This window comes from Semicossyphus pulcher, unplaced genomic scaffold, assembly GCF_022749685.1.
Source record: "Semicossyphus pulcher isolate SPU_LCO1_2020_fin unplaced genomic scaffold, fSemPul1.0.p SCAF_11, whole genome shotgun sequence".
In the NCBI taxonomy this organism is placed as follows: Eukaryota; Metazoa; Chordata; class Actinopteri; order Labriformes; family Labridae; genus Semicossyphus; species Semicossyphus pulcher.
The window spans coordinates 22,491,249-22,506,577 of NW_027211615.1; the positions used below are offsets into that span (position 1 = coordinate 22,491,249).

Sequence of the window (15,329 nt, forward strand, 5' to 3'; positions counted from 1 at the left end):
GAAGGGCTTCTGTATGCAACCCCTGTAAAACCACATTGTTCTTTCACAAACAAACATGACGCGTTACTAAATGATCTTTGAGGAAGGCTAAGATAACCGCTCTCCACTACTTGACGTCTTAGTGCTAAGCTAACTTAACTGCCTCCTGGCTCTAACTTCATATTAAGCATACAGAGTTGAAAAATATAATCAATCCAATTTAATGAAACGGAGCGACTGTTTTTCACAAAGCAAAGAAATCCTTGATAGTTGTTTTGATGTCTACCATCATGCACCGCGGGAAGGACTTTGTCTACCGCTCGAGAAGATCTTTTCTGTGAGCTTGAACGAGGACAATATTATGTCCTTGTACGCTTATGAAGAGCCGATATAAATGTGTATGGTACCATTCAAGCCATAAAAGCTACTGGAAAAGTATTGAGACATATATCTGAGCAGCTGTGGATGAAGTTCTGAGCACAGTAGGAGACCCTTTAAGAGGCATTTTTCCCCCTTCTACATGTTTCGGTGTGATACATTGTGAGATTTTGCTGCTATAATAGAGTAAATAAAACTTTCTTACTTGTCTGGCTTTGCAAACTGAAAGGATTGTGTTATAATTGTGTTCTGCGTTATGGGCGTCGGGGGCCGTTGTCATGCTGATGTGGTGGATGGTGTGTTGGTGACTTTTTGTGGCATAAAGAGTTTCTCCATCCTGCGTGTGATTAAAGGAAATTAGGGTGCAGGCAGCGTGTGAGAGGGTGAGGCACAGTTAAACATGGAGCTGATTCAAAAAGGAGTTCATTGACTTTCTCGGATTTGTAAAATCCCTGGTTGGCATGCATCCGTGTAAACACAGCGTGAAAGGATCCATGTTGTTTTGTGTTATTAGAGTGAGGTGGGGTAATGGCTTAACCATGCTGCGCTGATTGTTAACAAAAAAATGTTTTATATTTAACGTCACCAAAAGCAAACCGCTACACCCTTTTAATAACTCACTCCAGGATCAACTACAGGCTCTTCTGCCTGCACAGAATCAATGAAGCGGGGTCAAAGGTCATACAGCCGCCCGTGTGTCAAGTCAGCCATGAAAATTGGATTTGGGAGTGGTGATCCTGCGGTGTGGAGTGGCTCTTTGGACGCTAGGGATGAGCGGATAAATGGATGGTCAGAAGAGGGATGGAGCTTTCATCCCCCCCGAGTGAACAATCACACTGCTGCAATTAAAGCTCTCTCACAGGATTGGTGGATTGATTTCCATGCCTTCCAGCCAATGGGAGAGCTGAGGGACTGAGTCCCCCCTCCTCCCCCCCAGAAAGAAGTGAAGAAAAGGGTAATTTCACCCTAACAATATGAGCATGTTATTGATCGTGGATTGGTCATTAACAAACTGCATCCAACCAGGGGTTGTACAAATCAGTAAATGGGTTGATAGAGAAGTGATAAAATGTTGTCACTACCAGCTAAATCGATCGTTTTTCTTATCGTCCTCTCGTGTTTTGACACACCTGGACAGTTAGCACGAAGGCAGGGCCTGTTTGGCTGTTCTCTGACCTGGTTGGGCATTTAGGCTCCCAGTATTATTCACAGGAAAGACAGGATGGCAAACTTGTAATCATTTAGGAAGTACCATTTGCCCAGAGCCCTATAATAGGGTGTATTAATAAAGGTGGTGATGAACTTGATTGAAATTTTGTGTTTGAGCTCATTTGGTGGATTGTAACATATGTTCAAGGTCAGGAAGATTCTAAAGAAGATTATAGCACAGGTAGATCAGAGAACAGCGGCTCTGCCATCAGCTGCACCAGGACAAACACTGTAACCCAGCTGGATTCTGGATAACACGTGATTTATCCTGATGTTGAGCTGTAGGTTTTTGGCACTGCAGTGGTTGGCATTAAATATTTTGGCACTTTCAAGGTTTCCTTTCGCTGCCCTTGTTAGCTAATGGAAATGAAAAGAAAGCTTCTGGCAAATCAAAAGCAGTTAGGCAAACACAAAGAATGTTAGCCAAAGGAAACAAAGGTTAAAGAAAGCTGAAAGAAAGGAAATTTCCCCAAAGTTAAACCGGCACTTTTGACCAGTCCGATAAAGCATGCGTTAAATCAAAACCCAAACGAGGAAACTCAATAAAATCAGGGGAAAAAAGGAGAAAGTAGAAACGATTTTAAATGAAAACAAACAACTGCATATGAAACAGTTCATCCATTCATACCATATATTTATTACCAACATTTATGTCTATAAATAATAAAGTCCTTTGTGGTGCAACTAGAAGGATTCATTACTTTTAACAATTACAGAATCATTTAACCAGCGTAGCTTAATGTGAATAACTTCAGCCTCTCCCTTCTTCCAGACTTACCTCCCTGCTCGTCCAGCATAACCAAAGTCCTGATGCCGGCATCTTTGCTCTATTCCCCGAAGAGAGCCAGGTAGAGAGGGAGGGAGGGAGGGAGGGAGGGAGGGGGAGGACATGAAACGAAATAGAGGTCAGGAATGAGGCTAAAACAGTTTAGGGAATATGCGGATACTGAAAAATACAAGCCGGCGTCAGCGATTTCCCCCTTCACCTTTCGCTTGTTGACCTTTACCAGAAACCAGGAGAACTATTAATGTTTAACTGCTCTCTCACTCAAACATAATATATCTTATATCTTATCTTATTTTAAAGCAAAAGGACGATAAAAGTCTAAGCTAGCTACATTAGCCTTGCTAGCTTACTCTCTGCAAGAAAGCTTATTTCAGCTTATGTTTCCAATATGTTGAAATATTCTGTCGAATATCCAAAGTGGAAAATAGAACACGACTTAAATAATAGTGAAGGTGGAGAATTACATGTTTGTAACATGGACACTGATGTGACAGTTACCCAGGAATCATTGCGTTCATGCTCCTGTTCTCCTGAAGTAACCCATGCTCCCCCAACATCAGCACGTTGGCTGCTATTGATCAGGAGGGGCAACGGTCATTTGCTTATTTCACCTTAAGCAGGAAATAGCCCCCGGGAGATTAACAATAATATCGCTGACTGCGAAGGATGCTATTGGATTTCAATTTACAAATGACACGATTAATAACCCAGGGTCCCCACAGCGCCTCGGTCTAACACTCAGCAGCTGTTGGACCGTTGGACCGTGCGGTGGTATCACTTGTAACCTCTAAGTCAGACTGTAGTTCCATTGGTGTTTCACATTTTCATTTGAATCCCGTTCTGACTGTGAACCGTCTGAGCAGCTGAGCCTGCATGAGAGCAACAGTAAGGCTATTAGTCATTGATAGGGCTTGTTGGCTGCAGGTTCTGATGCTGGTACAAAGAGTGTGAGGAAGCAGAGGAAAGCGACACTCTCTTCTTCCTCTCTGCGTCTTAGAAATGTGGCACCGCCACGCTAAGATGTGGCACCTGGTGAAGCCTGATAGGCACAAATAAGATTATGGTGTGACAGTGTACAAACACACATGAATGCACACACCGTTACACACACCATCCCCCCCCCACTGCTTTCTCAGCAGTTTATGAGGAAAGCACATTGATGGCTGAGAGGCGAGAAGGGAGCAATGAGGAGACGGTGGTGTATAAATTATTCCGTAACTCGGAGAGCCTCGGTGCGAGAGAAATCCCAAAGTGGCGGAAATGTGTCTCTTGGGGAAACTCCAGGGAATAATCAAACATGAGGCGATACAGGAGCGGGGATGGATCAATGCTGATCCCTTATTCAAATCAGATGAGGGGTTTTATACATGTTTGGAAGGATGGCTGCGTATTTAAGACTTTATGTACATCACATTAAGGATTTAAGATTAGAGTTAGATACTAAATATTATATTATAGTTACAGGTTTCTGTCAGAATGTGCAAAATATCTTAAATGCCCTGTATTTCTATTTTAATATAATAATAAAAGATAATAGTCCTGACCTCTGAGGCCACTGTTATTCTACAGTCTGTCCTACATGTTTGTTGCAGCTAAACCAAGCCACAGTCCCTTTTTCAACACTGTTTCCACTAAGATAACACTTTTTATCTCTACGCACAGTAGAGTTGGATGTAATCACTCACTTAGAAGTGCTTCAATTCAAACTTTCTCAAAGGTAAAAGCTTTGGAGGAGCACGACGGAAATTCTCTCTGTTTTGCTTTTGCTGCCATGGCAATCTTCCAAACCATCCCCCCTCAAACGTTTACATTTCCATACATTATAAAGTTACATGCTGTCAGAAACCACACTGATCTACAAAGTAAGGCGTGCCAGTCTCTTGTTTCCTGCCCGTGTGTCATCTAAATATCTCAAGCACTTTGCTAATCTGCCGCCTGCAGTGCGATAGTTGGGCGGGGCTCTGTGGGGAGACGTGTCGACAGATGATCAATGTGACCTTGAGATCTGCACGGAGAGCTCGTCAGACGCCACCTCCCCCGGCTGTCCACGCATTTTCTCTCCCTGAATCTTCCTTTTTATTCCCTTTATACCGTCTGCTTCTGGTGTGTCTCTCTGTGTTCCTCTGTCTCCTTATAGTATGCCAATAACACCATGGTTCATTCATCCATGGTTCATTCTAAAGTAAAACAATGGTCACTGTTAGCTTCAGTAGTTTTAACCATCGAACACATGACTTAACACTGCTGCCCTGTTTTGTATTATGTATTTTTGCAGTGTATTTAGTTCTGATGTAACATTGTTGTCTTACCTAATTTGACTCAAGTTAAATAAAGATTATATTTAATCAGCCCTGCCTGACAAGAATGTATTGAAGCACAGCGCAGTGATAATCTGTATGTTAAAGCTAAATCTTTGGCTTCAGCAGGTTCAGAGATCAATAAGGCGACCAGCACCTGACCCCTGGATCGTTTGTCTACCTGTCGGTCAGCAAGTCATTTGCTAATCCTGTTCTTATGTAGAAAATAGAATACGATTGTTAGATAGTTTGCACAGATAAAACAAAAGAGATATTAAGTATTAATTACTGAGCTTTGAAACTTGCTGCAGGGTGGATACCGGACAGACTAGCTGATTCCCCGATAGCTAACCGTCTCCTGGCTCCGGCTTTGTAAGGCTTTGCAAAAACAAGACTTCCTAAGACGTGGAACTGTTGCGAGTGTGTTAAATGTTAGCAAAGAGGTGCTCTTCTGAGGGGAAGAGCATTAGTCAAGTCGGTCACTGCCTGGTCATGGTCCCCATAACAATGTGAGATGCTAAATAATGATGCTTATTAATGTTTTGTTTTGTTCAGCCGTGCCTCAAGAGAACAAAAGGTCTTATAAATAAGATTTTCTATCATGGACACAAGTTGACTTCCATGATTTAATACTTTGTCGTCTTCCTGTCCTTTGCTGTACCAGCGGACATTCAGCTCTGCTGCTGTGAGACTATTTACTGTCTTCTTCTGGTGACTTTAATCTGCTCTCCTCTCAATTGTAATGCGTTGCTATCAGCATGTTGCTCTCAGCATGTTGCTCTTTGTGTGATAATAAGAATAAAAGTACCAAATATATGTGAACATTGGGTCTCTAAAAATTGAATGAAAGTCCCACAGTACCAGAATTAAACGGCCTCATGGCTGTAATATCCAATCTAAACGCCACCACTCTGTGGAAGCTGCAGGGGATCCAAATAAAAAGTAGGGTGCAGTATTTCCATTCCAGTGTATTCCCCGTTCCCGCCCCAGACTCAGTGCAGTAAATACTCAGCAGTAATTTCTAGTTAATGCTTTTTTTTTTTGGTCCTCACCTCTTCCACCAGCTGCAGCATACGACGAGTGCTCTCCAGAGACTGCGGAGGAATAAAAGACACAGTTAGTTTGAAATACAGTGACAGATTGAAACAGCTTCAGCCCGTCGTAAACGGGTAATAAACGTACAGTTTGACATCAGAATGTTTAAACGGAGAACGAATAAATCGAGTGTAGTCGTGAGGTTGTCAGCGGTCTTATAGTTATGATCACTGAATTGTGCATGAGCGAGCGTGTATCACAACAATGTGGAGTCAATTCGAACAATCAAATGGTCAAAAAAAGGATCAATATCTCATGTTTATTGACATGACCTCTACATGAACCTGTCTGCACTCACAATAACGCATATGCCTCGTCTTAGGACGGAATTTTGAGTCTGATATCAAAGCCAAATGCTTCCCCCATGTTTGAGCTTTAGGAACTCACCAGTGATTTTCTCAAGAGCACATCAGCTCTGCGTAAAAACACAACTTGACTCTTGTAAAGAAAGCCCGCTTTGATCCGCCCGTCTCTTCCCCTTCCATCAAGACTGTTGGATGTCTATTAATAGCCTGTGTATTGACATATACGTAGCTGCATGTTCCAATTGCCTCTCTGAGAAGCGTGCGGCTGCACAGCACAGCTTGGTAGCTATAACCGCTCGGCAGGGACGGGGCGCTCTGTGATATCTTGTTCTTCTTACAATGACACAGCTTCGCCTAGCTGTGCTCACTGTGAGCCCAGCGGAGCGGAGAAGGGGGGTTGGGTAAAGAATCGAGTGGGGCACGAGCCTCGATTTGAGCCGCCATCTTTGATGTTGCCAGTTCTCTTCCTCCTCCTTTCCTACCAATCCTCATGCTTTCATCTGTACTTTTTCCTGATTGTCATCTTTTCCCTGTTCATCTGATGAACGAGGATGCGCCTGCACTCTTACAAAACCAGTCCTCATGTCTTCAATCTGAAAAGGCAAATATACGAGCTGTCCTCTCTGTGGATCTGAGAGATTTCGTAGGTCAATGCAACAAAGGCAAAACTGTCCGATGCCGCCATTTTGTCCATGCCCTATGTTCATGCATGTGTGTGTGAGAGAGCGTGTGTTTAATATTCTGCTCAGCTGTGCCAGCGTGAGTCATATGTGAAGCTGGAGGGGCGTGGGTTCATCTGCTCTGGGCCATGGCGGAGACCCTCTCTGTCTCTCTCTCATCCTGACTGCTAATGACAAACGCACACACCCTCGACACACGCGCTCACGGACGAATTCCAACACATGAGCACAGACACACTGTCGCAATCAATTCTGTAAATGTAACGCTCATGAGTGTGCTCACACAAAAACACACACACACACACTCAGAATGCTATCATGTAATGTTATGTAAAGTAAGATGCATGTGTAAACTATCACCTGCGCACACACAGACTTAAATGCAGCATGTGGATACAGCCACAGCCCGAGGCAGCGATAAGCATAGTGCTGTATGTATTATGCATTCAAGGACTGAACTGTTTATCTATTGTGATATGGTCTGTTATGGTTTAACACCCTGCACATAAGTAGAATGTGTGCAGAATGACAAGATTTGCTGTTATATGCAGATATGATATTAACTCTAAGCTGCAAGTTCTTGCAAAATGTTTGTCAATATACGTGCGGCTCATTTGTATGCAGTCGAGTCCGTCTAAGTTTGCATAAATGCGTGCATGCCGTAATGTGTCTGCAGCGAGCGCGTTGTTCTCACCTCATCGGCCAGCTGGTCGGCGCGTTGCTGCATGTCTGACAGCTCATTGCGCATGTCCGCATCATCTGCCATGGCTGCTAGATGTGGGGGGTGGAGAAGGCCTCCAACAGGGAAGAGAAGATCCTAGTGGGAATTCGGGGAGGGCTGGAAAGGAGACAGAACAAACAGGGGGAAAGGACTTAGTATTGGATGCTGCAGTTCAAAGAGATGACGCCACTGTGGAAAGACAACACAATTAAAACACGGTTTTCTAATAAAGTCGGTAAGCATTCAATGTAAGGCACCTGTAAACACAAACATCATACAGTCTCCTCTCTGCACCCCACTGAGCAATGAGAATACTCCGAACAGTTGGAAGCAGAAAAATGGAGCACTATAAAAAAGCATGAGTGGCAGTGAGAGGCGATGTTTACGGGCTCACATGGGCAGCTGAAGATTTTAAGGACTGGAAGAAGAGCTTTCCTATTGTCTTATTTAAGACAAACACTGATTCAACATCATTTCATCCTGTAATTCCTCAGTTTAAATACATCCATCATCCGGCGTGCGTCCTGTCCACATGCCCTTGAGCAAGGTGAAAGACTCCTCCCTACCAACTGGCTTCTGGTTTGGCTAACAGCAGCTAATCGTCAAAGGGGAATAACGTTAAAATACGAATACTAATGAGACAAAGAAAGAGCATGGCAAAATGAATCTTATTTAAAATTGTCTACAATAAAACGCAGAGGTAGCCAACCGGCAGCTTGTGTCTCCAAAGTCTCTGTTTACTGTCACAGGCTGTATAATGGAGGATTAAGGAGCCACCGCCGCAGCAGCAGTGTTCTGAGGAATCAATGGAAAGAGAGCGGGGCGACTGATGTTTGCACAGGAATGCCAGTCTCAGACAGGGTTGACTGGGATTTTGGGAGGATTAGCCACAGAGAGACATAAACAGCCTGTTAGTCGTGTAGCTTTGATCCCTGCCTCCCCTCTGCAGGTCGTGAGGAGGCTGGTGGTATCACGAGCCAAACAGTTTGGCATCTCCAGATGTAGGATTACCGGGAGCTAACTCCAAAGCTGATCACGAAACATCTTGTCATGTGTCAGATGAGTTAGAGATCATCAGTGGATATCGCTACGAGAAATGCTTACAAATTAGCATTCAAATTATTTAAACCCCTTAAGAATCAAATGTAATTCCCTCCCACGGTAATCCCCTCACAATGATGGCCTTCACTGCCCAGGGAGAAGAAGGATGACTCACTGGCTAGAGGGTTGAAATAGGGAGCGACACGTTTTTCATGCACATCAGGGAAACAAAAGAGACGTGTGTTAATAAAGAAGATGTCTGAAGTGATATTTCTGATAAAAAAAACACCAAATACAGAAGACAGAAATATGACACGTAGCACAGACCCAACTGCAGCTGTACTAAAGGTTTGACCTTCTTTTTGACCCTTGTTTTGTCACAGATCTTAAAGTGATAATCTGGAAGATTTTCATGTAAATAAATGTCTGTTGAGTCACTATCTATCGCCGCATGAGGTAACACGATGGTGATTGAGCCTATGGCCCACTGATGAAAGCCTTTGCATTTGCAGTATTACAGACTGGGTGTAATGTGTTCCATCAGCCAGCAGTGGTTGGTCTGCCAGAGAGGGTAGGCGGAGCTAAGCGGCTGCTTTTCTGCTCTCTGCAAGTGTTGCGAGTAAACAGTAATCTACTACGGCTGAACAATCAAAGAAAAGATGGATGACTTCAGATACAACTTCAACAATAAGTGAAAATCCAAAGAAAAAGAAACAAACTCGACGCTCAGATGAAGGCAAGCGGTCTAAAAAGGAAAGCGACCGTCAGCGAGGAAAATCAAGAGTTACAAGTGTGCTCCTGCAATTACCGTTAATCACCATAGGTGGCACCAAAGAGAACAAAACTGAGATCTTCGAGATTACAACTTTAAACATAGTCCAGACAAGCTGGGTGTATGTTGACTCGGATATTTTTCTTAGGAGCTGGTGGCACATCAGTATAGACACCTTGATTGTGGACAGAAATCTACTCCACCTTTAGATGCATTTCACAAGGTTCAAAAGTCCCTCAAGTTTAAAGCAGAAGTCAAATATTTCATAGTCATATTGAATCACTACTACATGTATGTGGAAGGTGTTTCCCATAGTGACACAGAGAAGTTTTCATTTCCCCTCATCTCTGCAGAGCATCTTGCTCTCTTTCAGCTCTTTGTTCTGGTTTCCCGGCCACAACCGTTTGATTCATTCTCAAAGCTTCCATCAACGTAGCTTCCTGCAACAGCAGGCAGCTGTTTTCATTGACAACACTTTTATACATGCACACTACCTGAACAGGTTTGTAAGGTTATCATATGCATGATGTGGCTTTTCTCTGCTGCCCACAAGCGGCCAAAAACATTGTACCCCTTCATCCTGAACCGAATGTGCCGTTACTTAATTCACAGAAGCACAATCATCAGGCAAACATACAACAGTTTTCATCGATGCTCAATTGTAACTTCAACATAAACAGTGTGCATCTTTAAACTAAAGGAAAGACCAATAAGGAGCGAGAGTCCCTCTATCATCTCGGACAGGCGGCTTCGCCCACCTGGACGTGTCTCATCCCGCTGACTGAGCACGCGGTCTGCTTGATAATCTGCCTGGGAGGTCCTGCTGTACCCCCGTGTGTTTGCTTCGCCCACTCGTGTGTCAGGAGACGTTCCACAACAACATCTGCTGGCCACACACTTGCTGCACATACAAGAATATATGAAGCCATTTCTTTCACCGCCACAGCGATATAACAGCACGTCACGGTCTGAATCATTAAAGCCTCCCTGGGCGGTATCTAGATTGTTCTCCATTCATCTCTGTAGATTGATTCAGTCATTTATACAACCTCAGATCAACAGCTGCATCGTAATGATTCAGTCCTGCGTTGTTTTCAGGCTCCTTTCATGGCAGCATTTACTCAGAGGTCTGTTTATATAACTGAAGGTGATCTAAACGCTGACATACGTTTGGATTATTTCAATCATTTGCTGATAAAATGTTGAATCAGAAACTGATATTAAGACAGCATCTCTCCCTGCTCTGACTCCTCTCCCTCTCTCCTTTCTTCTCGCTGTCCTGCATCATTTCACAACAGCAGCGGCCATGTTGGGTTACATAAACCTCCGGACTGTGCGGCTTAACGTCTGAATCGTGTTGGATCTTCAGAGCGACTCTCTGAAGGAGGAGAGGGCATCATCGCCGGCCTGGCCGCTTATGTAACCAAATTCAGGCAATTAAGTTTTAACAGGCCGCCCTGACCTTTTACTTTATGTCTCAATTACGGCTTCGCATTTTAGCAGGCTTCAGCAATGCCTGCATCAAAACTGGAACAAGCTCATCATAGGTTTTCTCAAGAATTAACGCCAAATACTGCTCAAGCATATTACCATTTTGTAATATCATGCTTTATAATCAGCGCATTAATTAGTGTGCGTGGTTTGGGGTCAGATTCTTTGACACTTTAAACGGCGGGGCGGCTGCGGCTCAGCGGTGGAGTCGGTCGTCTTTCAATGGGAAGGTTGGCAGTTTGATCCCCGGCTGCTGCAGCCGACATGTCGAAATGTCCTTGGGCGAGACACTGAACCCCAATTTGCTCCTTTAAGGCATAGCCATCAGCGTGTGACTGTGCGTGAATGTGGTTAGTTAAATCCCGGTGGTCAGATTGGCACTTTGCATAGCAGCCTCTCCCATCTGTGTGTGAATGTGTGTGTGAAAGGGTGAATGTGACATGCACTGTGAAGGGCTGTGAGTGGTCTGAAGACAAAACTAAACGCTAAACATTTACCATTTAAGGGTAAAAATAATTTACACATTTAGCTTATAAGCAACTTGCTGTATTGGCAACTCATCTGGAAATCATTCTTTACCTTGTATACCCAATATATAATATATAATATATATACATGTTGTTTATCTCCGGTTCTATGCAGAAATATGAGTGACGATGCAGATTTTTAGACACTGAGAAACTTGCCATAACAAAGCAGATAGAGACCACTTAAAAGGAGTTAAATAAAGTGGATATCTGTGAAGGCAAGTGTTCTGGTTTCCATTTGACCTACGCTTGTAGTCTGAGTAATATTGACCAATCACGTATCAGCAGGCTGCGGCGTACGCAGGAAAAACAGTCAGTGAGGAGAGCAAAAGCAGGCGGAACGTAATCCGCCGTAATGACATCCCGGCTCCCATCAGCGTGATCTGACGACGATTTAGCTTCTTTTTAATGTTTATAAACAGACATCTGCATGCTAACAGCTAACAATCTGTTCTAGATCTAAAATTTAACTTGAGATGAATTCCCTTGACGCTGTGTCACGAAAGCCGTTCAGTGTTCGGATTTCCCGACTTCCTCGAATGCATCAGATCAATCCGACCTCCGTTCAACAAACGAGCATTTTAAGAGTTTTCTTCTCCTCTTGAGGACAGACCTGACAAAGCTTGAATTTTTACTTCTTACAAATCTGCATCATGATGTTAATAACAAGTAAATCACAAGTTTCTCTTTCTGTAACAATGCAGCACGTGGAAAAGGAAGTAAGGACCGTATCTATCTCCTTATTTAACAAATCTGTCTTTGTGCGTCTGCCACTATGTGTTGACACACACGTACACTTCCTTTGCTCTTGTGTTTGTATAACCTTTCTGTAATGTGTTACACTGACAGTACTGACACTGACATTTATGGCAGGGACGGCAACCAAAGCGACCTTTTGACCCAAAGTCAGAAAAGCAATAAAGAACAGGAACAGAGCGCTAAAAGGACAAAAATTTACCTCGCAGTTATTAAACTGACAGCAGCTAAGCCGTGGCGTGGTGCACCACACAAATCTAAGCACTGTATACACAGGCATTTACACACACTTTATAACATCCATGTTGGACGGAGGCTGTGGCAACATGAGGTCTGCTGATAAGCAGCATGATTTAATTTACGACACAAGAACAGATGCTGTAAAGTGTGATATATGACTGGCTTGACAGCTCTCATTGGTGACAAGGTGATTTTAGAGCAAGGCTTCACATTTATCAACAGCGTGTGGGAAAATAGACGAACAAAAAACACACCTTAATATCTGCATCTATGTACTGTATGAGCCGAGAAATAACGCCATGAATGTTTAATAAGATATTCCTCTTTCTAGCGCTCCATCTATCCAACCATTCGTCACGTGTTTACTACTTCCACAGTGACATTACAGTGTAATCACCATGGGAACAATAACCAAAGGTATGAAGATTTGCTTATTTCCATTCCCACCACATTGCTCCCCGGAGGACGGCATATTTCATACCCTGTCCAATCTTGTTCCACCTGGAGAAGATTGCCAGCCCCCAGCAACCACCCCCACACATTCTCATTTCTACCCCTCCTCTCTTCTTTAATATCCCTCCTCTGTCCTTCATTTCTCCCTGCGTCTTTCTTTTTTTACGTCTCTATCTGCCTCCCTAATTTTTACTTGGTAAATAAAAAAGACTGGACTGCACCATCTTTACCGTTTTACCTACAAAATTTACTTTACAGATTAGTATATTATATTTATATATTTAATGTTTGTATATGTATATAGCAACAACAAATACATAACACAGAGTACAAAAACTAAAGAGACAGTAATAAAGAAAAAAATACAGGATAAAAATAAACATACTAAAGGCAGGAGATCATCCACGACTACATGACTAAACTATATTCAGAGACTGTTTGCATTACATTACATTACATTACTAAATAACATAATAATATAGCATAAAGTGGTAGGCAGTGTCTAATAACTCTAAATGTATCTAAGTTTGCTTTTGCAACCTTTAGCTTCTATTGAGGACCGACCACTAGAAGAATTGTAAACTTACACAGTTTTCTTCACTTGAGTGTAAGACAACGTCTCAAACTTATTCCTTATACATATATGACGGTGTCATCTTCATACATAAATAACGTACTGCAATCTACCCATTATTGTGTTAAGTTTTTTGTATAAATAAAAAGAAGAGGACCAAGAACATAACCCTGTGGGACTCCTGTTTCAGTGTTGGTGAAGGAGATTTCTCATTATTTATAATAACACATGATTCAAGGTTGAACAGACCAATTAAGAGAATTAGACTAAAGAATTAGGACATGTTACTGTCCCAAATAATTACTAGTCATGTCCTCTCAGTTAAAAATGTTTTTTACAACTGACTTAATATTGGCAAAATTCTAACAAAATCGTGACTCCTTGTATTACTTGTACTGTGCTATATACTTGGAAATATAGTCAGTTTTATGGCCTATTTTTTTTTACCTGAATACTTACAAAAACTTTTAAAAACTTCTTCTTAAGGCTGTGAGACAGACTTATCAATATGTTACAGACAATGACCATGAAGGTGAGACACTGAAAAGCAGTCATGTGGCCGGGGGCAAGGAAGACAATAGATCTTTGTTTGCTGTTTTATGCAAATGGGCTTGCATGTGTGTGTGTGTGTGTGCGTGTGTGTGTGTCTCTTCTCTGCCTCTAAGTTTGTGCTTGTTGGCTGCCATTTTGTATCCTTTCCAGTTTCAGACACTCCACGTCTGTCCCTGCATCTTTCTTTGCCTTTCTTCAGTGGAAATGCGGGGCTGGAATGTCTGACGTATGTTTCAAAACATATTAAATGATCGCGAGACATCAGTGAACAGTGGAGTGTGAGTGACACAGTTAGTCACAGGGTTCAAAAATATCTATCGAGCTTTCAGGAATAGCTTCTCATTTTCTGGTGTTACGGGAAAAACCCAAGACGATATGATACGCACTGATGCAGACACAAATGAACACAGCATCCAAACTACAACAACTGGATTAAAAGGTTCTGGCCTGGTCGTTACCAACCATATAGCTCCACATGGCACTCTCTTAGGTGAGACACTGATGTGAATTGCTCTTGTTTAAATATATCTCTGTTACTGCTGCTCTTCTTCTGTAGGGCCGTTATTGCTCCTTACAGAAGCCTGCAGAGACAGGGGCAGAGCCGTCTTGCTTGGAAGTTTTAACACATTATTACCATGACGATTTGACGACACTACCCTTCATGGAACCAGTGGGAGCCGGAATAATATCAACAGTGATGAAACATTACACAACAAGCCAAAGTGTCACTACAGCTGCAGCGCTCTCTCCTCAGAGGAGCTTGCAATAAGTGCTGCAGCGACATCCCAGTGGCCCGCTCTACAAAGAATGCCATGCATTATTGACCTGAGAAGTCCAAGACACCATCACTTATTCATCCGGCCCCACTGTGACCATCCACATCTCGGGAACGCATGGCTAAAGAGCAGAAGGTGGAGGATCATAACAGAGCGGGAAACCTGACGCAGACAGAGGATAACACTTTAAAAGCTCCTTACAGAGATACTGAAGGACTTACAGGACATTTTTCTCAACTGTGCCCTGAGAAAAGCTGAAGGGGTCTTTTGTCATTCAAATCCAGAGTTAAGGAAGGTTAAACAGAGGTCAACTCCATCAACAAAAAAACTAGTCTTGAAGAATTTTAAATCATTGTTACTGTCATACTGAAAAGAAAATAGCTGTAGGGATTCCAGTCAAATGTTAGCAAATGTTAGCATGCTAACATACTAAAGCTGTACCATGCTAATAGCTCCTAATGGCACAGTGAACATGGTTGTTAAGCTTAAAGCACTGTGTCCTACTTGGCCACATTTATGAAAGAGAATAAATAATTGAGAAAACATTGAAGAGATTAGTTATTAATGTAGTAACATTCATTCCTAAAAGGAACAATGTGTTGGAAATACAAGAAAACCCATCCTACAGTAAAGACTAGCAGCCATGTAAAATAACACACCAGTCAAATCCGACCTTTGCCCTTTGGTGCATCCTGC

The 15,329-nt window shown here is 42.7% G+C and overlaps 1 protein-coding gene across 1 annotated transcript in view; it reads right to left on the reverse strand.

Annotated features, from left to right (window-relative positions):
• Positions 1-15,329, reverse strand: part of snap25a (synaptosome associated protein 25a) — a 34,137-nt gene that overhangs the window by 10,087 nt on the left and 8,721 nt on the right. Inside the window, exons 2-4 of the mRNA XM_069683536.1 lie at positions 7,425-7,568; positions 5,703-5,744; positions 2,345-2,393 (exon numbers count right to left, since the gene is read on the reverse strand). Coding sequence (XP_069539637.1) covers positions 2,345-2,393; positions 5,703-5,744; positions 7,425-7,496 — 163 coding nt within the window. The 5' untranslated portion in view covers positions 7,497-7,568. The remainder of the gene's footprint in view (positions 1-2,344; positions 2,394-5,702; positions 5,745-7,424; positions 7,569-15,329) is intronic.